We start from the raw sequence: 14500 nt of genomic DNA on the forward strand, positions 1-14500 counted from the left end.
CGTACTGGGATTGCTCTCTCCGCTGGCCGAAACCAGTCTTCTTATGCTGGGATTATAGCCTCAGCTGACCGTCGTTTAAATCGCTGGACTGGGTCTGGTCAGATTACAGAGCGAACTGGACGGAGGTTTTAAGTAGGAGGAAAAGCGCTATTAAACGTTGTTGTTGGGCCTGGGACAGCCCAGACCCTCGTCAATGGAGTACGACTGCACACTAGATGAGCCAGGTCACAGCTGGGACGTGGTCTGATTATGTGGTCACTCCACCAAGGACCATTTCCTTATCCTGCAGCTCCCGGTCACCCATTGGATCATCTGGGGCTTCCTACAAACATTGGGAGTTCAGAAAGAGATTGACGGGGTACGGTGACACACCATCAACAGTCACCTAGTCTAATCAGCTGATTCATAAAGTCACCTCTTACGGCTACCATATCTTGCTGGGAACCTGATGAGGTGAGGTGAAATTGGGCTTAACGTCGCGTCCAAGATTATTGCACTTATATATATAGTGTGTGTGTGTGTGTGTGTGTGTGTGTGTGGCTGCTTGTACCAGTCCGGACTGATGCCGATTTATAGTGCTAGCACACTGAGATACCATGCCGCAGTTTAACATGAATACCCCACTCAGACACAGTATACTGACTCCGAGCCGACCAGTCCTTGTTTTAGCCCCTTAATGCCGAGCGTCAGACAGGGTAACAACAACGCGGCTGGGGATCGAACCCCGGACCTTCCGCTCTCCGGGCGGACGCTCTACCATTAGACCACGGAGGCGGTCTGGGAACCTCATGATAAACTACACTACCGTTCAAACCCATGTTCCCCTAGATCACTGACGTGGCCTAATGTAGTTATAAACACCACACCCTGACTTTTGCATGCATCTATTGTTCGAAGGTGAGACTCACAGAGCTACGATTGCCTTTTGGAAATGTGCCAAAATGCACATTGATATAACATTGCAAAAACATAACCCTTATCAAGGTAGTCACAGGGGCATTAGCTGGAAGCGCACGTAAAATCACACCGTTCAAGTGTTTACGACAAAACGAAAGTTTGTCAACATCGACTGATCTCTTCAATACACCGAGATAAAGTTTCTTCTTCAAGGTCCGTGTTGTTATGTTTGTGTGGGACACACACTACTGCAAGAATACATTAACGTACAGTCTCATACACGTCATGGTTCCTGCTGGAATATTGAGCGCCGTCATGGCTATCACAGTATCCCGGAAAACATCACCTTGGAATGATGACATATGCTGGACCAGCTATAGCAAATTCCACTTCTCACGTGTATAGGGAATCGGATCAAACCGTTAGTTCGAGGATTATAAGAGATCAAGTAAGTTGATAATGCCTTGCGGGTTTAACACCGTGTTGATAACTGATCGCGTATTTTCCATAGGCAATGGCTCAAACGTGTGGCCATGCAGTATTTGTCAGTTCACATTTCTGCACGGCAACCTCACTGTATAGCGACAGCCACAGCCCGTGGACCAGCCACAGTAGACCCCTTATACAGCCTCGTGTCAAAAGGTCGTCCTGTGAGAACACAGATGCACCGAGGCATTACACAAACATCATTTGTTCTTGTGGTAAGAGACAACGTATGTCGGGGTCTCCGTGGAAGAGGCGTAGATTGTGCCGTGGGCGTTGCTGGGGATGGTGGGCCTGGTGCGGCAGACGATGGGGATTTTGATGTTGTTGACAGAGACAGACGACAGACAGGGGTCGCTGTACACACTGGTGGAAGACTTCCGGCCGCTGGTCAGTGTTTGTGTTGTAGGCGGCTGAACATGTGGCAGTGGTTGCCCCTGGAACTCCATCTTGAGGATGCCGTTTTCGGCTGCCAGCACGTTGGACGTCTGTCTTTCGGGGCGGCTTTCGGGAGACTAAAGTCGGAGAAACAGAGCGTGTCACCATGCATTCACATGCAACAAACAGAAGCATGTATTTAAAGTCATACCAGATAAACAACATGTTGTTGACGAAAAATATGCTGTAAATACAGGTGAAAAAAACCAGACTGCGACTCATTCAACTTTGATATTTTAGCTGCTGCGAATGTCACCGTGTGGATCGAGACTCAGGGTCTTTTTTAAAACGTCATTCTAATGTCAGTAATATCAAGAGAAAATCTTGGTCTATGAAACAAGAACACTGGAGTTAATCAGGAACAAAGAAAGAAACGCCAGACCTTTATTCCTATCGACGCCTTGATCAGTTTTTTCTTTGCCTGCATTTTGGGCGTGGTCCGGCCTGTAGGGGTGCTACCGGCGGCCGAAAGGCGACTGACGCTCATCCGGGGCCCGCAGCCCGGGGGTGGCTGGATACACCCAAACATGTCAAAACACCGAAGGAGAGGGGGTACAGGGAGGGTAATCTGGTATGGACGCATCTCGTTCATGTTGGGTCTTATCAGAGCCAAGCGCTTGTATGTGTACTGGTCCCTACAAGTGATGAAACATAAACTATTTAGGGCATCATATAATCTGTGTGATCTCATTTAAACAGTTGCACACAAGAACATCTATTATCCCAATTCCAATCTTTAGCAAAGTCTTGTGATGTCGCTTGATCTAAGAAAGACATGAGTACATACATCATGCAGACCTATATTGTTCCATGTAGCAGTCAAGGTCGTCATGGTGACGGAACCGGTAGCTGATCTGTGGCGTGGTTCCAAGGGTGAAGGTGTGGGTGTTCAGGTTTTGGGGGGTTTCTTGTTTATTGCTGATCACCTCGGACGACATGGCTTTCCTACACTGCACGCTATTAGCACGAACGGGGCGGGGGCGTTCATCTTTCCCGCCGCATTCGAGTTTTCCCAGTGCAGATTGGCTGCGATGTTTCTCCTTTTTGGAGAGGTTCGCCACCATTGGGCGGTGCTCGGGCAACGAGGAGGAAGAATGAGTTTGTTGGCAGGTCTGCCATCCCTGTATATGCTGGAAACATAAACACACACGAGCATAGTTATATAACTCAACTCACAATTGCTGACGTTAAGAACCCTGCGTTAATTGGCGTCACTGTTCGGGCAAATTGACAGTCCTTGCATGTTTGATTCAGCATTTGTTTGTGACCTCACGTCTCATCGTGGTATTATAATAACGGGCAACAAAATGCAAATATGTTGCTGGGTAACCAGTTACTCCTGCAGCAAATCGGGGGCACGGGTGACCCAGTCGTCTAAAGCTCCGCGAGTCGCTGTTCAGAGTTGCGTCCCTTTGGCACGCCAGAAACCTATGATTGTGGGTTCGAATCCCGGTACGCCCCGATTATGTTTCTAGGTTTGTCAGCACCATACCCGTGCTTGTGGGTTTCACCGAAGTGGTAAACGTCTGAGACCTGCATCACTTCGGGCTTTCCTCCCACATAAAGCTGACACGCCGTGATATAACTGGAATACTGTTAAAAGCGGCGTTAAAACCCAACTCACTCACTCACTCACTCCTGCAGCAAATCAGATAATGAGCATGGACCTCTCACTATATCTCACAAAACTATAAAAACAAAACAAAACGGGAGAGTCTGAAAAGGAGAAACAAAAATAGTTTAATGAGTGACTGAACCCCAAAACGGAAGTATGACGACGTCCTGTAGTGGGGGTTCTGATCTGGGTAACGTGCGTTAAAATCATCAGTAAAATACCTGAACTCATGTCAGAAATTGCGTGGATCGACGTCATGATATCAATCACTCGATTATTTACAGACCGCCGTCATATAGCTGGAATATTGCTGAGTGCGGCGTTAAACAACAAACCAAAAAATCATGTCAGAGCATTCATTGTATATTTATGATACGCTTTCTGTTCCTGTGGGCGAATACCTACTTTCGTTTCTTTGTTGGCCTCGGCAGGATAAAAGATGGGAACGCCCACTAAGTTGCTCTGCATCAATGATACTCTTGACGCCACATGACGCTTCTCCGTTTCCACCGGTGACGCACATATCCGCTCTGGCACTCCAAAATCCGTCGCCATTTTGTAAAGCCACTCATTTACCCCAAGGTCGCGCAGTGCGTTCGTGGCGCACATCTCGAACATGCGCTTGTACACGCACGACAAGTCATGCGGGTTGACCTTATAGACCAAACCACGGAATTCCGCTGAGTACTTGCACGTGACTGTGGAGCCATTGAGGTACTGGTGCATCCCGTTGTCGCTGTTGGAGGATGCCACCGCTGCTGCTGTAAGGTTAAACCTGGGGTCAGGGAGAGGATGTTGGGGTCAGGCTTTCATATATTTTTTTATTTATTTTTTTGTTGTTTAATGCCGCAATCAGCAATATTCCTGCTATAAAACGTCGGTCTAAAAATAATCGAGTCTGGACCGGACAATCCAGTGATTGACATCATGAGTATCGAGCTATACGCAACTTGGATACGATGACCTGCATCAACCGAGTCCGCGAGCCTGACTACCCGATCCCGTTAGTCGCCTCTTACGACAAGCATAGTCGCTGTTGCTGAAGACCAATTCTAACCAGGATCTTTACGGATCTTCAGTTTACCACTAGTGCCCTAGTGGTAGTAGAGATAACTTAAATTTATCATAACTGAACTGTCAATGACGTACCTGTCATACATCTGCACGCATGATCTAACATACTACACACTCGGCCCTGTCACGTTGTTCTTCATCTATTACTCACCCCCAGGTAAGGAAGAAGTACTCCCCAGTTACTACCGGACTTCATCCCTATGGCTATCTTCATGGATAGGCCATGAAGACGTTATTGTGTGTGTTATTTCCCCTCATTATCATAATCATAGGGGTGGTGGGGTAGCCTAGTGGTTAAAGCGTCCGCTCGTCACGCCGAAGGCCCGGGTTCGATTACCCACCCACATGGGTACAATGTGTGAAGCCCATATCTGGAATATTGCTAAAGGCGGCATAAAACAATACTCACCCACTACTAAACAAATACGGAAATATGTCAGTACTATGCAAGTGCAGTAGTTCCCTGCAGATGTCAGCCACCGTCATGCATAAACGTAACCATCAGCGCAACCGCACGACACATCTACGGTATATACTATATTCATGATATTTAAGAGACCCGTCAAAAGCATATGTCATATCAGACGTCCGTGAAGAGTGCATGTTACATGCCTACTTAATTGTGACTGAAATCACCATTATCGATCGACAGTGTAGTGTGATGTATATATGTACGAAGAAGACAACGTACTCACTGATATCGCCACACATACAGTAACACCACGACTGAAGATCCAACGCATGCAAAGCGACTTTACGAGTTCAACTATCAGCGAACACCTGTGGAGTTTTCTTCAAGCCGTATGGGTTATGACTTGTTGTGTACATGGTACTATGGTTTACATACTGGAGCTGTTGTTTCGGTGGGTTCTGATCTCCAGATTACCCCTGCTAACTTAGCGTACGGCTTTACAACTTCCAGCTGTGGTATGATTGTTTCGTAAAGCGTCACAGATCACAGCCTATACCTGCCCTAGGGTCGGGTTGGGTTGGGAAGGGGTGGTGAGGGTTGCCTTTATGTCACTAGTAACAAGCCCAGGTTAAGAAATAGTCGGTGACAGTAGGGTTATTAAATAAGATGAGTGTCATTGAATTTGTAAGTGTAGATATTGTCAACTGATTGGCTTTTAGGTCACGATACTGTAGATTATCATGTTTATCATACACATAATTAGAATACTGGACAATCGAGTGTACTTAATTCAATGGCTAGTGCTTAATAAACATTATCAGAGCGAATCTGGGATTTGAAAAGTATGTAATTGGTTACTGGCGCTCGAAATGGACGTACTTCTGCACAGCGTAATGTGATGTTTTAGACGACCACCGCGACAACACATGACAAAAAATGCATACTTGATAGCATTACCCTTTTAAAGTATTTGAACAACATGTGGAAAATGGTTCTTCTAATTTATAAGAAAACATAATATTTTATATAAGATAGCTGCGCGACAAAATTCCGGAACCTTATAACGATAAACAACTCCCATTCGTTGTTTATTTCTTAAATAGGTAGTTACCCCACTGTCTAAAAAAACAGGTTTCAGTTAGAGTGAGTGAGTATGGCTTTACGCCGCTTTTAGCAGTATTCCAGCAATATCACGGCGGGGGACACCAGAAATGGGCTTCACACGTTGTACCCATGTCGGAAATCGAACCCGAGTCTTCGGCGTGACGAGCGAACGCTTTAACCACTAGGCTACCCGACCCGCCCCGGTTTCAGTTAGAACGATATTGACTGTTGTCATTACCCGATTGACGAATAAATGGCCTGACGTTATCTATTAATACGCATTATTCAGGAAAACTGTTTATGAGGCACTGTTTATGAGAGATGAGAAACGGATTGTTTTTTTTAAACGAGAAATTCAAGAATGACGAAGCGGTTTCATATCACACCGGAGAGTGTTGAGATGGTAAACATTATTCGTGAGAGTATGTTCGTATCGTAAATATCATACATTAGGACTTAAATTGGAATTATGCGGTCCCTTGGCCTATTTTAATCTAGTATAAATAAAATGTCATTTTAAAAACGATTGAAGATTCAGAGGTATTTCATTTCACTGTTGGAGGTGAAATGGGGTTTAACAGGCGACTATGCTTGTCGTAAGAGGCGACTAACGAGATCGGGTGGTCAGGCTCGCTGACTTGGTTGATGCATGTCATCGTATCCCAATTGCGTGGACCGATGCTCATGATGTTAATCACTGTATTGTCGGATCCGGACTCGACTATTTACAGACCGCCGTCACATAGCTGGAATATTGCTGTTTGCGGCGTTAAACATCTTTTAACGTATGTTGATATGACGCGGCCAGGGATCGAACCACCCATCCTCTTCTCTCAAGGCAGACGCTCTATCCACTATACCACGGAGAAGGTCTTTCACTGTAGGAATCGCGTATGACTGCAATGAGTAAACCGACCGGTTTGTCATATAGTGCCAAATATTTTGAAGCGACGTTTGTTTACAGAAGCAGTCCCATGACAAAACAAACCTCAAATTAAACTTGTCTCGAATGATATACAATAGTTTACCGAGCACGAAGGCATCGCATCGGATCGTGACATCCACTTTATCAGATTGGTTTGTCAGATCGATAACATTATCCATTATAGGATAAACAAGCATATGAAGCACATGTATAATACCTCACGCGCATCAAAAGCATTGTTGACGTTATGTCAGGGCCGTTGTTGACATTATTACCCGTAGGGTTAGAAATAACCGAGTTAATTAAATTCGTTGGTGCGCAAGTGCAAATATCATTTCACCGCGCACCAGTGGATTGTTTCCGTCATCCGAACGACATTGTTGACGTCATTCGAATCTTATTGTGATGTAAGGTCGGAATGACGTCACACTAGAAACGACGTCATAGCTGAATACACACACACCGTCGCAGTGGTGACTCAGCATAACACCACTGCCACAGGCTAATTTGCATATCACGTGACCGGACTTTTTCTCTTGTTTTTAAACAAACGCGCTTTTTTCAGAAATCAGTATAGATCGGACTAATGCAAGTATTTCGGGGCGCTTTACATATTGTTTTGCATAACTATATAGATATGCTACTACAACTTCGACAGTGAGTTGCATGACAATATATATTTATGCATCAAAGTGACCGTGTCGCTAGCTCTCCGTTGGGCTTCGATGACAGCACGTGGAGCCGTACAACCAATGTAAACATAGGATAACTACGCAAAAACAAGTAGATTTTTACGTATTTGCATACTTTCTCAATGAAAGTTAACCATTCTTTGACATTTGTTTATGAAAATGTGTAAACTTGTCAAACATGAAACGGATGAAAAGCATATGCAATATCTTGAATGGACTGTGAAAGATGTGACGAATCGTCACATGGCGCTGGCCTGTGGCAGAGGTACAATGCTAGCTGGCTGCCGGCCGCATGGAACTCTGGGTAGGAGAGTGAGCTGAATATTGTTAACGTCATTCGACAATTGTAGTTTTGATCGGTACGTTTTTTTTTTAAAGGAGAGAGAGCTCAATGGGATCAAGAAATAATTAGGAGATAAAGATACTGTGTTTTCAATGTAGAGCTAGGTTACCTGTAGATTTAACCCCGCTAAATTGAATTTGGAACCGAACGCGACAATGACTGAAAATAGTACTATTCTATTAATATTAGCTTCCGCGGTGATGCGGCCGTCAAACCAGCTGTTTCAATCAGAGGGGGTTTATTGTGATTTAATAGCCTCTGATTGACCAATCAGAATCGAGTAAATTCAAAATTCACGGTAGAATTGGTAATAAAGAAATTATTACGCCGACATGCGTGTCATACTGATTGTACGAAACTCGTGTAAGAATTGTGTATTACCCTAGTTTCGTAACATCAGTATGACACATACCAGTATGTCGTATAAAAAATCTCTATTAAAACATACAGCATTGTTGACACATTGATTTGCGCGTCACAATAAAGATGACGCCAGAACACATTGTTGACGGCATGTTGCACTGCTGCAGGGACTACTCCCTACTTCTCTGCAGCATCCTTATAAGGTGTGGGTAATATACATACTATGACTTGCTCGGGAACGGTTCAGACAAACACGTACACACTCGCTGTTATAATCTGTGATACAAGATAGCTACACGATAAATCGCAAATAACGAAGCGTGGTTTATTTCACGATACAAAAAAATTCTATCATGACGTCATTTCTGGCAATTCGAATATGCATATATTGGTCGACGTTATTTTTAGAGTGAAGTGTCTAGTGAGTTGTTCCTCATAGATGTAGCTGGGGTACGCAGATAACCGAAGTGGCAATCGAAAATCAAATCGCATTCAAAATTAGGAGCGATATGACAATTGGTATCAGGAGAAAAGGTACAAATAATCGACGTGAGGATTGTCAGAAAATGCGTACAAAACCTAACCCACCTATTCATAAAATAGACTTGTCCGACATTGACGAGGTCGGATTCTATTCAGGGAGTCTTCATTATTAATATTAAGGTAAATATTTTAAAGCTTGCGCATTTTATCAACATCCTTAAAGAGGCTGTACATAATGTTGATATCTCATATAAGAAAGAGACGACTCGCGGTCGTTGTTTATCGTACAATAAAACACTGCAGGGAGAATAAACCACTCGGGGCAGCGCCCCTCATGGTTTATTCTCCCTGCATTGTTTTATTGTACGATAAACAACTCCCATTCGTCGTTTATTTCTTAATTAATGTCAACACGCAAACCCTGGTTGACCAATGTCAGCATGCACATAACCGTTTTACGTCATACTTCAGTTGCCCTTAGTTACCCATATCTACTGAACCCCTAGAGTGCGTACTCGAGCAGCCTCCTAGTGACGTCATCGTTAACTATAAGGTACACCTACAGAATACCGGACACCTATCCGCCAGGTTAATTTCATGATATTAATATAGCAGCAAGCGATAGCGTGACTATTATATAAAATAGGACAATGAAGCTCCAAATAAGCAGAAAACATAATCCCGCTTGCATTTGTATGGTTTAACATGATTAAACCCCCAAACAACATAAATTCATAATCATCGAATGTTCATCAACAACAAAAAATAATATTACTCAAAATATATAGAAGTTCCGTTATGACGCGCGGCAACCTCATCAGTGAAATCCGCCAGCCACACATTTGAACAAAACATATTTTTCATTAGACACTAAAAACGACATTTACTTACAGAAGCATTTGTTTAAAGTCGTTGCAAGCAACCTACCCAAACACCATGTTACTTAAGCGAGGTGACGAAAAACACTTAGAAAACGTTACTAATTACCAAAATGGCGGATGATATCCAGGTTTGTGTATTTTAACTTTTAGCTCATTTCGTCATTTAAGCATTAATCATTTTTTAAAAATTAATATAATAAATGTGTATCGATAGTATATATGCATTCTGATATGCGTCGACCCGTTTAGATCCGGGTCAGAATAGGTCTTAGCTCTTAGGCAACCCATGCGTGTCGCAACAGGCGACTAACGGGATCGGGTGGTCTGACCCCAAGACATAGTTATTAAGAAAACAGCAAATACAATCCTTGGTGTTCAAAATAAACAAAATGGGCGAGAATGTGCTGAACTTAAAAAAAATAACAATCTCTTGACTTCATAGATATTGAAGTTGACGCCACATGGCGACAGTTATTGTGTACTGTTGGGTTTGTTTTGCTTTTGGGAGCAGGAACAATGAATAATATTTTCCACAATAGAGGAATCGAGCCTTGTTTTACTGTAAAAATGTGCACTTGCAGGTCTTATCAAAGATTCGGAACGAGAGTACAGAAATAAAATTTCTATTTTTTTGTCCTGGTGTAAGGATAATTATCTGTTTTTAAATGCCAGGAAAACGAAAGAAATAGTAACAGATGTTTGGAAAGATAGCTCATATTTTGATCCAATTGTTATTGATAATGAGGTAATAGAAGTTGGAGACAAGTATAAATATCTTAAAAACTCACAAGGGATGAAAATACAGTATATAATATAAAGGGTCAACAAACTGAGGTTGTATTTTCTTCGTGGTCTAAGACATTTTCAAGCTGACTCTACCATCATGTCCATGTATTATAAAACATTTATTTGAAGTATTCTGACTTTTAACTTCACTAGTTGGTACGGAAATCTAAATGTTCGCAACACAAAAAAAATCTTACAATATGTATGTATGGCATTTCTATTCAGCACATCGACAGTAATTATGAGCAGCAAATAGTTTAAAAAAAGCAATTAAAGAGTGAGTTATATCTCGCATGTTTTACATTCGGAGTATCAACTTCTTCCTTCTGGTCGCCAACTAATACGATTGCCGATGTTAAGAACACACAGGCCCCGGAATACATTCAAACCAGCTATATACTACCAGGTTTTATAATACGTTTTGTGATCAATAATTGTTGAGCATTTATTCGCTAGTACCACATTTAGTGCTAATTACGTTTGGGATGTTGTTATTTATTTGTATATAGAGGATTCATCACGAGTGTTTCATCGCCAAAGGCTCGGCAAATACCGATTAACTAAGACTCGGTTGATATTTCCCATATTAAAAAACACGAGTGATGAATTCTTTTTATCATTTTCACATTTTTGCTTCCAAATTAAGGAATAATTGCATTAAACATTAACATCAGCAACTTGTCGAAATCTTACGTATAGATCGTGCGTAGTGATACATGTTTTCCATAGCCATGTAAACCAAAATAAACAATTCGCTGAGAAAAAAAGTTCCTCGGATTATTTTAAACAAAATACTTGAACAGACTTTTGCAGAATAATTGAAACTTTAATAACGGTAACAACAACGATTCTGTGTAATCTGATTATATCTCTGGTGAGTGTGAGTGAGTGAGTGAGTTAAATTTTACATCGCATCGGCAATATTTCAGCCATATAGCGATGTGAACTAGGTTGAACAAGTTAGGTATTTATATTATATATTAAAAGCTGTCATCGAAGGACAGTACAACAACCAGCAATATATCACAAATTATAATTTTAAAACTAGTTTTAGAGCAATAAAATAATCAGATACAATATAAACGATACAATATAAAAACGGGCTGTAGATCGCCAGCAACCAAAGTTAGGCCACCATACTAGGGACCATGGGGACTTACGGTACTTCTGCTACCTACATGGTACCCCAGCAGGATTTACACCATCCCTCTGGCCACTGGCGATTGTCAGACAGATTAGCCAAAGAGTTAAAATCAACAAAAATACTACGATTAAAAGCACAGAGAAAGGAAATGATACGTTGAATAATACTGGACTTACGTACCTTCCCAGGGGGACAATTGTTTTACGATACTTCAACCCCCTGTGAAGATACAGCCACCAACAATCTCAGTTATGATTTCATTTCACCAAATTAAAATTCATTAAGGTGTAACTTCACTTATAATATATAGTTTCAAATCAAACCGCTCGCTCTTCCGGTTATCTAATTTGCATATCTAATTTGCATACTTATGTCATTGGGGTATGACATACATGTTTTTATGTCATAAGCTTATGTCATGGATAAATGCTTAAGTTAAATGATAAATGTGTTTATCAATAAGCTGAGACCTTGTGAAGATGTAACCCAAATTTCCTTTTGGGATAATAAAGTGTTATCTTATTCTATCTTATTATTTACAGGCCGCCGTCATTTAGCTTGAATATTTCTGAGTGCGGCATTAAACAACAAACAAACAAATCTATATGCGTCAGGGAAATTGAACTTTCGGTTGTTGATATAAATACTTTAGAATGAATAATACAACTTGGAAGATGATGTTGCAATTATTTAAATATTGTAGTGGTAACAAAGATTCTATGGTAACAATGTTCTATCTAGACAGGGACCTATAGAACAGTTTCTGATAGAGCAGATGATGCATGTTAACATAATCGACAATTTCAATAACACCTTTTTTTAAAATTTCCATTTTATTGAGACATTCAATTCACAGTACGGGCCTATACATATCCTCTTAAATCTCCATGGGCCTTATTGTTACTGAGAAAAGAATTATTACAGATTTCCCAAAATATCTTCTTTCTCTGGAATGAACAAATGTGAAGCTTATTGTTTTGCTACAAATTATATAATCTTCCCTAATCTCCCCCTAATCCGAACAACATGTTGATTTTGATTTTGTCCTGTTGTGCTGCTACATATATCCCTATAAGATTATCACTCCATAATAACACCTCTAGGGAGTCCAGATGGATTAAACTTAATGCATACATACATATATACATCTACAACAACTATAACTTTAGACGAGCAAATTATATTCATGATCTATACATTCGGCTGGGACTTGAACCCGCGACCTTCGAACAGAAGCCTGACATGCTACAGGCTGCGCTAAACGCTCTCTGTTTAGACGCTTTGTAAATGACATGCTCTTGTCACTAGCCTGGTTTCGATTGAAACTTGTTATTCTACTGACCTTGACCCTAACACAAGTGCTGATATATATTAGTATTAATAAAACTCAAATGTGTACATGTAGACAGATACAATATACAAGTAGTGCTCCACGGCGTATTTTCCTACAACAAAATGTCATTGTACTATTGGCCTCATGGCAACATATATCCATATATATATCCCCGTGTTATGGGTTTTTCGGACGCTTAGAAACATTCGTAGTTTTCTCGCGAATCACAAGAACAACTGTAAAAGATCTCACTCACTTATAAAAGACAACTTTATCTAATAAACAAGCCATCATCTGTGTATTTACAATGTCTGTGTGACGCCACACCCCTTGTTAAAGTGCGAATAATCGCGAAAAACATGGCCGTCCGAGAACGTATGATGTCCGAAAACCTATGATCCACCCATACGAAAAGATAACAATATACGCATTGTCAAAGATCCTCAGTCCAACAATAAATTACCATTTGAAAAGAATGATTGTTTACATCTACTCTTCTAATTGAATTTCTATATACATTTTGTTGTCTTGGGAATCAATGATATTGCCAAATAACGCCATGAGAGTTATGTCGGTATAGGAAATGAGTTGACAATTTGTTTTTAACTAGTTTGACTCGCATCATCCCTGGTTTCAAATTTCAGGATCACAAGGACATTTAGCTTTGTAATTCAGCTAATGGATGTAGTCAGTTTCTTTCTCCATAAACCAAACACTGGCACCCAATGAGCTGCGTATATAAACTAATATGCAAGACCAATTCGCATTTATGTATAAGTTGCGTGCGCAAATCGAATAAATAGTAATGTTCCTGGGGCATGTCATTCTTTCACAATTATAAGATTTAAGTGTTTTACTCATTACCATTGCATTAAAATAACGTTTGAGAAATCACAATATGTCTCTTTTAAAGATTATTTGCTTGTTTTTCATCTTGTGTATGCTTGAATGTCAGAAAAGATAGCCGACCGGAGTAATTTATCAATATGTAGACCTATATAAAACCATAGAAGAAACCCCAAGGCATTTAAATTATTAATACACAGCATCGCATTGTCTGTACGCCAATATGAAGATATTACTACGTTAGTTAATTATAAGAGATAATTTAGATGAGAATAGCTAGTATGTAACTATTTAGTGCCACATTATTATAGCTGTCTTGGAGTAGAAAACACAGATTTGTCGAGAATGTTGATATGAGTCAGTGCGCGCACATGTATTTTACTATTATTGCCTGATTAACACACGTAATTTTAAAGATATCTTACATGAACATACCTCATTAGGTTGGACTTGTCCAAATGCCTCGTGGATGCCCTATTTTGAAAACAAACTGTGACCTCTGTGACGTAACGGGTCAAAGCGCGCGGCCAATCAGAATAATTCTCCGAGTACCTAAACACCGACCTCGAACTAGATAACCACCTGAACAAGGTATGGAGAGAAAATAGAGCTCTCCGATTGGAAAGGGTTAACTAAATTAATTTTGCATTGAAAAATATTCTTTCCCCTGTCACATCCATA

General features: G+C 41.0%; 1 protein-coding gene across 2 annotated transcripts; it reads right to left on the reverse strand.

Annotated features, from left to right (window-relative positions):
• Positions 1-868: 868 nt before the first annotated feature.
• Positions 869-14322, reverse strand: LOC124145813. 2 transcript variants are annotated; one of them, XM_046515749.2, is made up of 5 exons: positions 14255-14322; positions 3839-4194; positions 2617-2948; positions 2201-2453; positions 869-1895 (listed from the first exon to the last, which is right to left on the reverse strand). In XM_046515749.2, exons 2-5 carry the CDS (start codon positions 4157-4159, stop codon positions 1584-1586), a joined length of 1218 nt encoding a protein of 405 aa, XP_046371705.2. In that variant the 5' UTR covers positions 4160-4194; positions 14255-14322; the 3' UTR covers positions 869-1583. The 2 variants fall into 2 exon arrangements, with proteins under 2 accessions (XP_046371705.2, XP_046371704.2); XM_046515748.2 differs by having other exon boundaries at positions 3839-4208; positions 14255-14308.
• Positions 14323-14500: the final 178 nt, after the last annotated feature.

This window comes from Haliotis rufescens, unplaced genomic scaffold (assembly GCF_023055435.1).
Source record: "Haliotis rufescens isolate VD_foot unplaced genomic scaffold, xgHalRufe1.0.p SCAF_6, whole genome shotgun sequence".
Classification (NCBI taxonomy): domain Eukaryota; kingdom Metazoa; phylum Mollusca; class Gastropoda; order Lepetellida; family Haliotidae; genus Haliotis; species Haliotis rufescens.

What these genes read in the sequence shown, in the direction of transcription:
- LOC124145813 (XM_046515748.2), bottom strand. An exon ending in AGGCCAACAAAGAAACGAAA is followed by an intron (nt 2,949 to 3,838) that starts GTAGGTATTCGC and finishes TTATGTTTCCAG; the next exon opens with CATATACAGGGATGGCAGAC. An exon ending in AGGCGTCGATAGGAATAAAG is followed by an intron (nt 1,896 to 2,200) that starts GTCTGGCGTTTC and finishes CTCCGACTTTAG; the next exon opens with TCTCCCGAAAGCCGCCCCGA.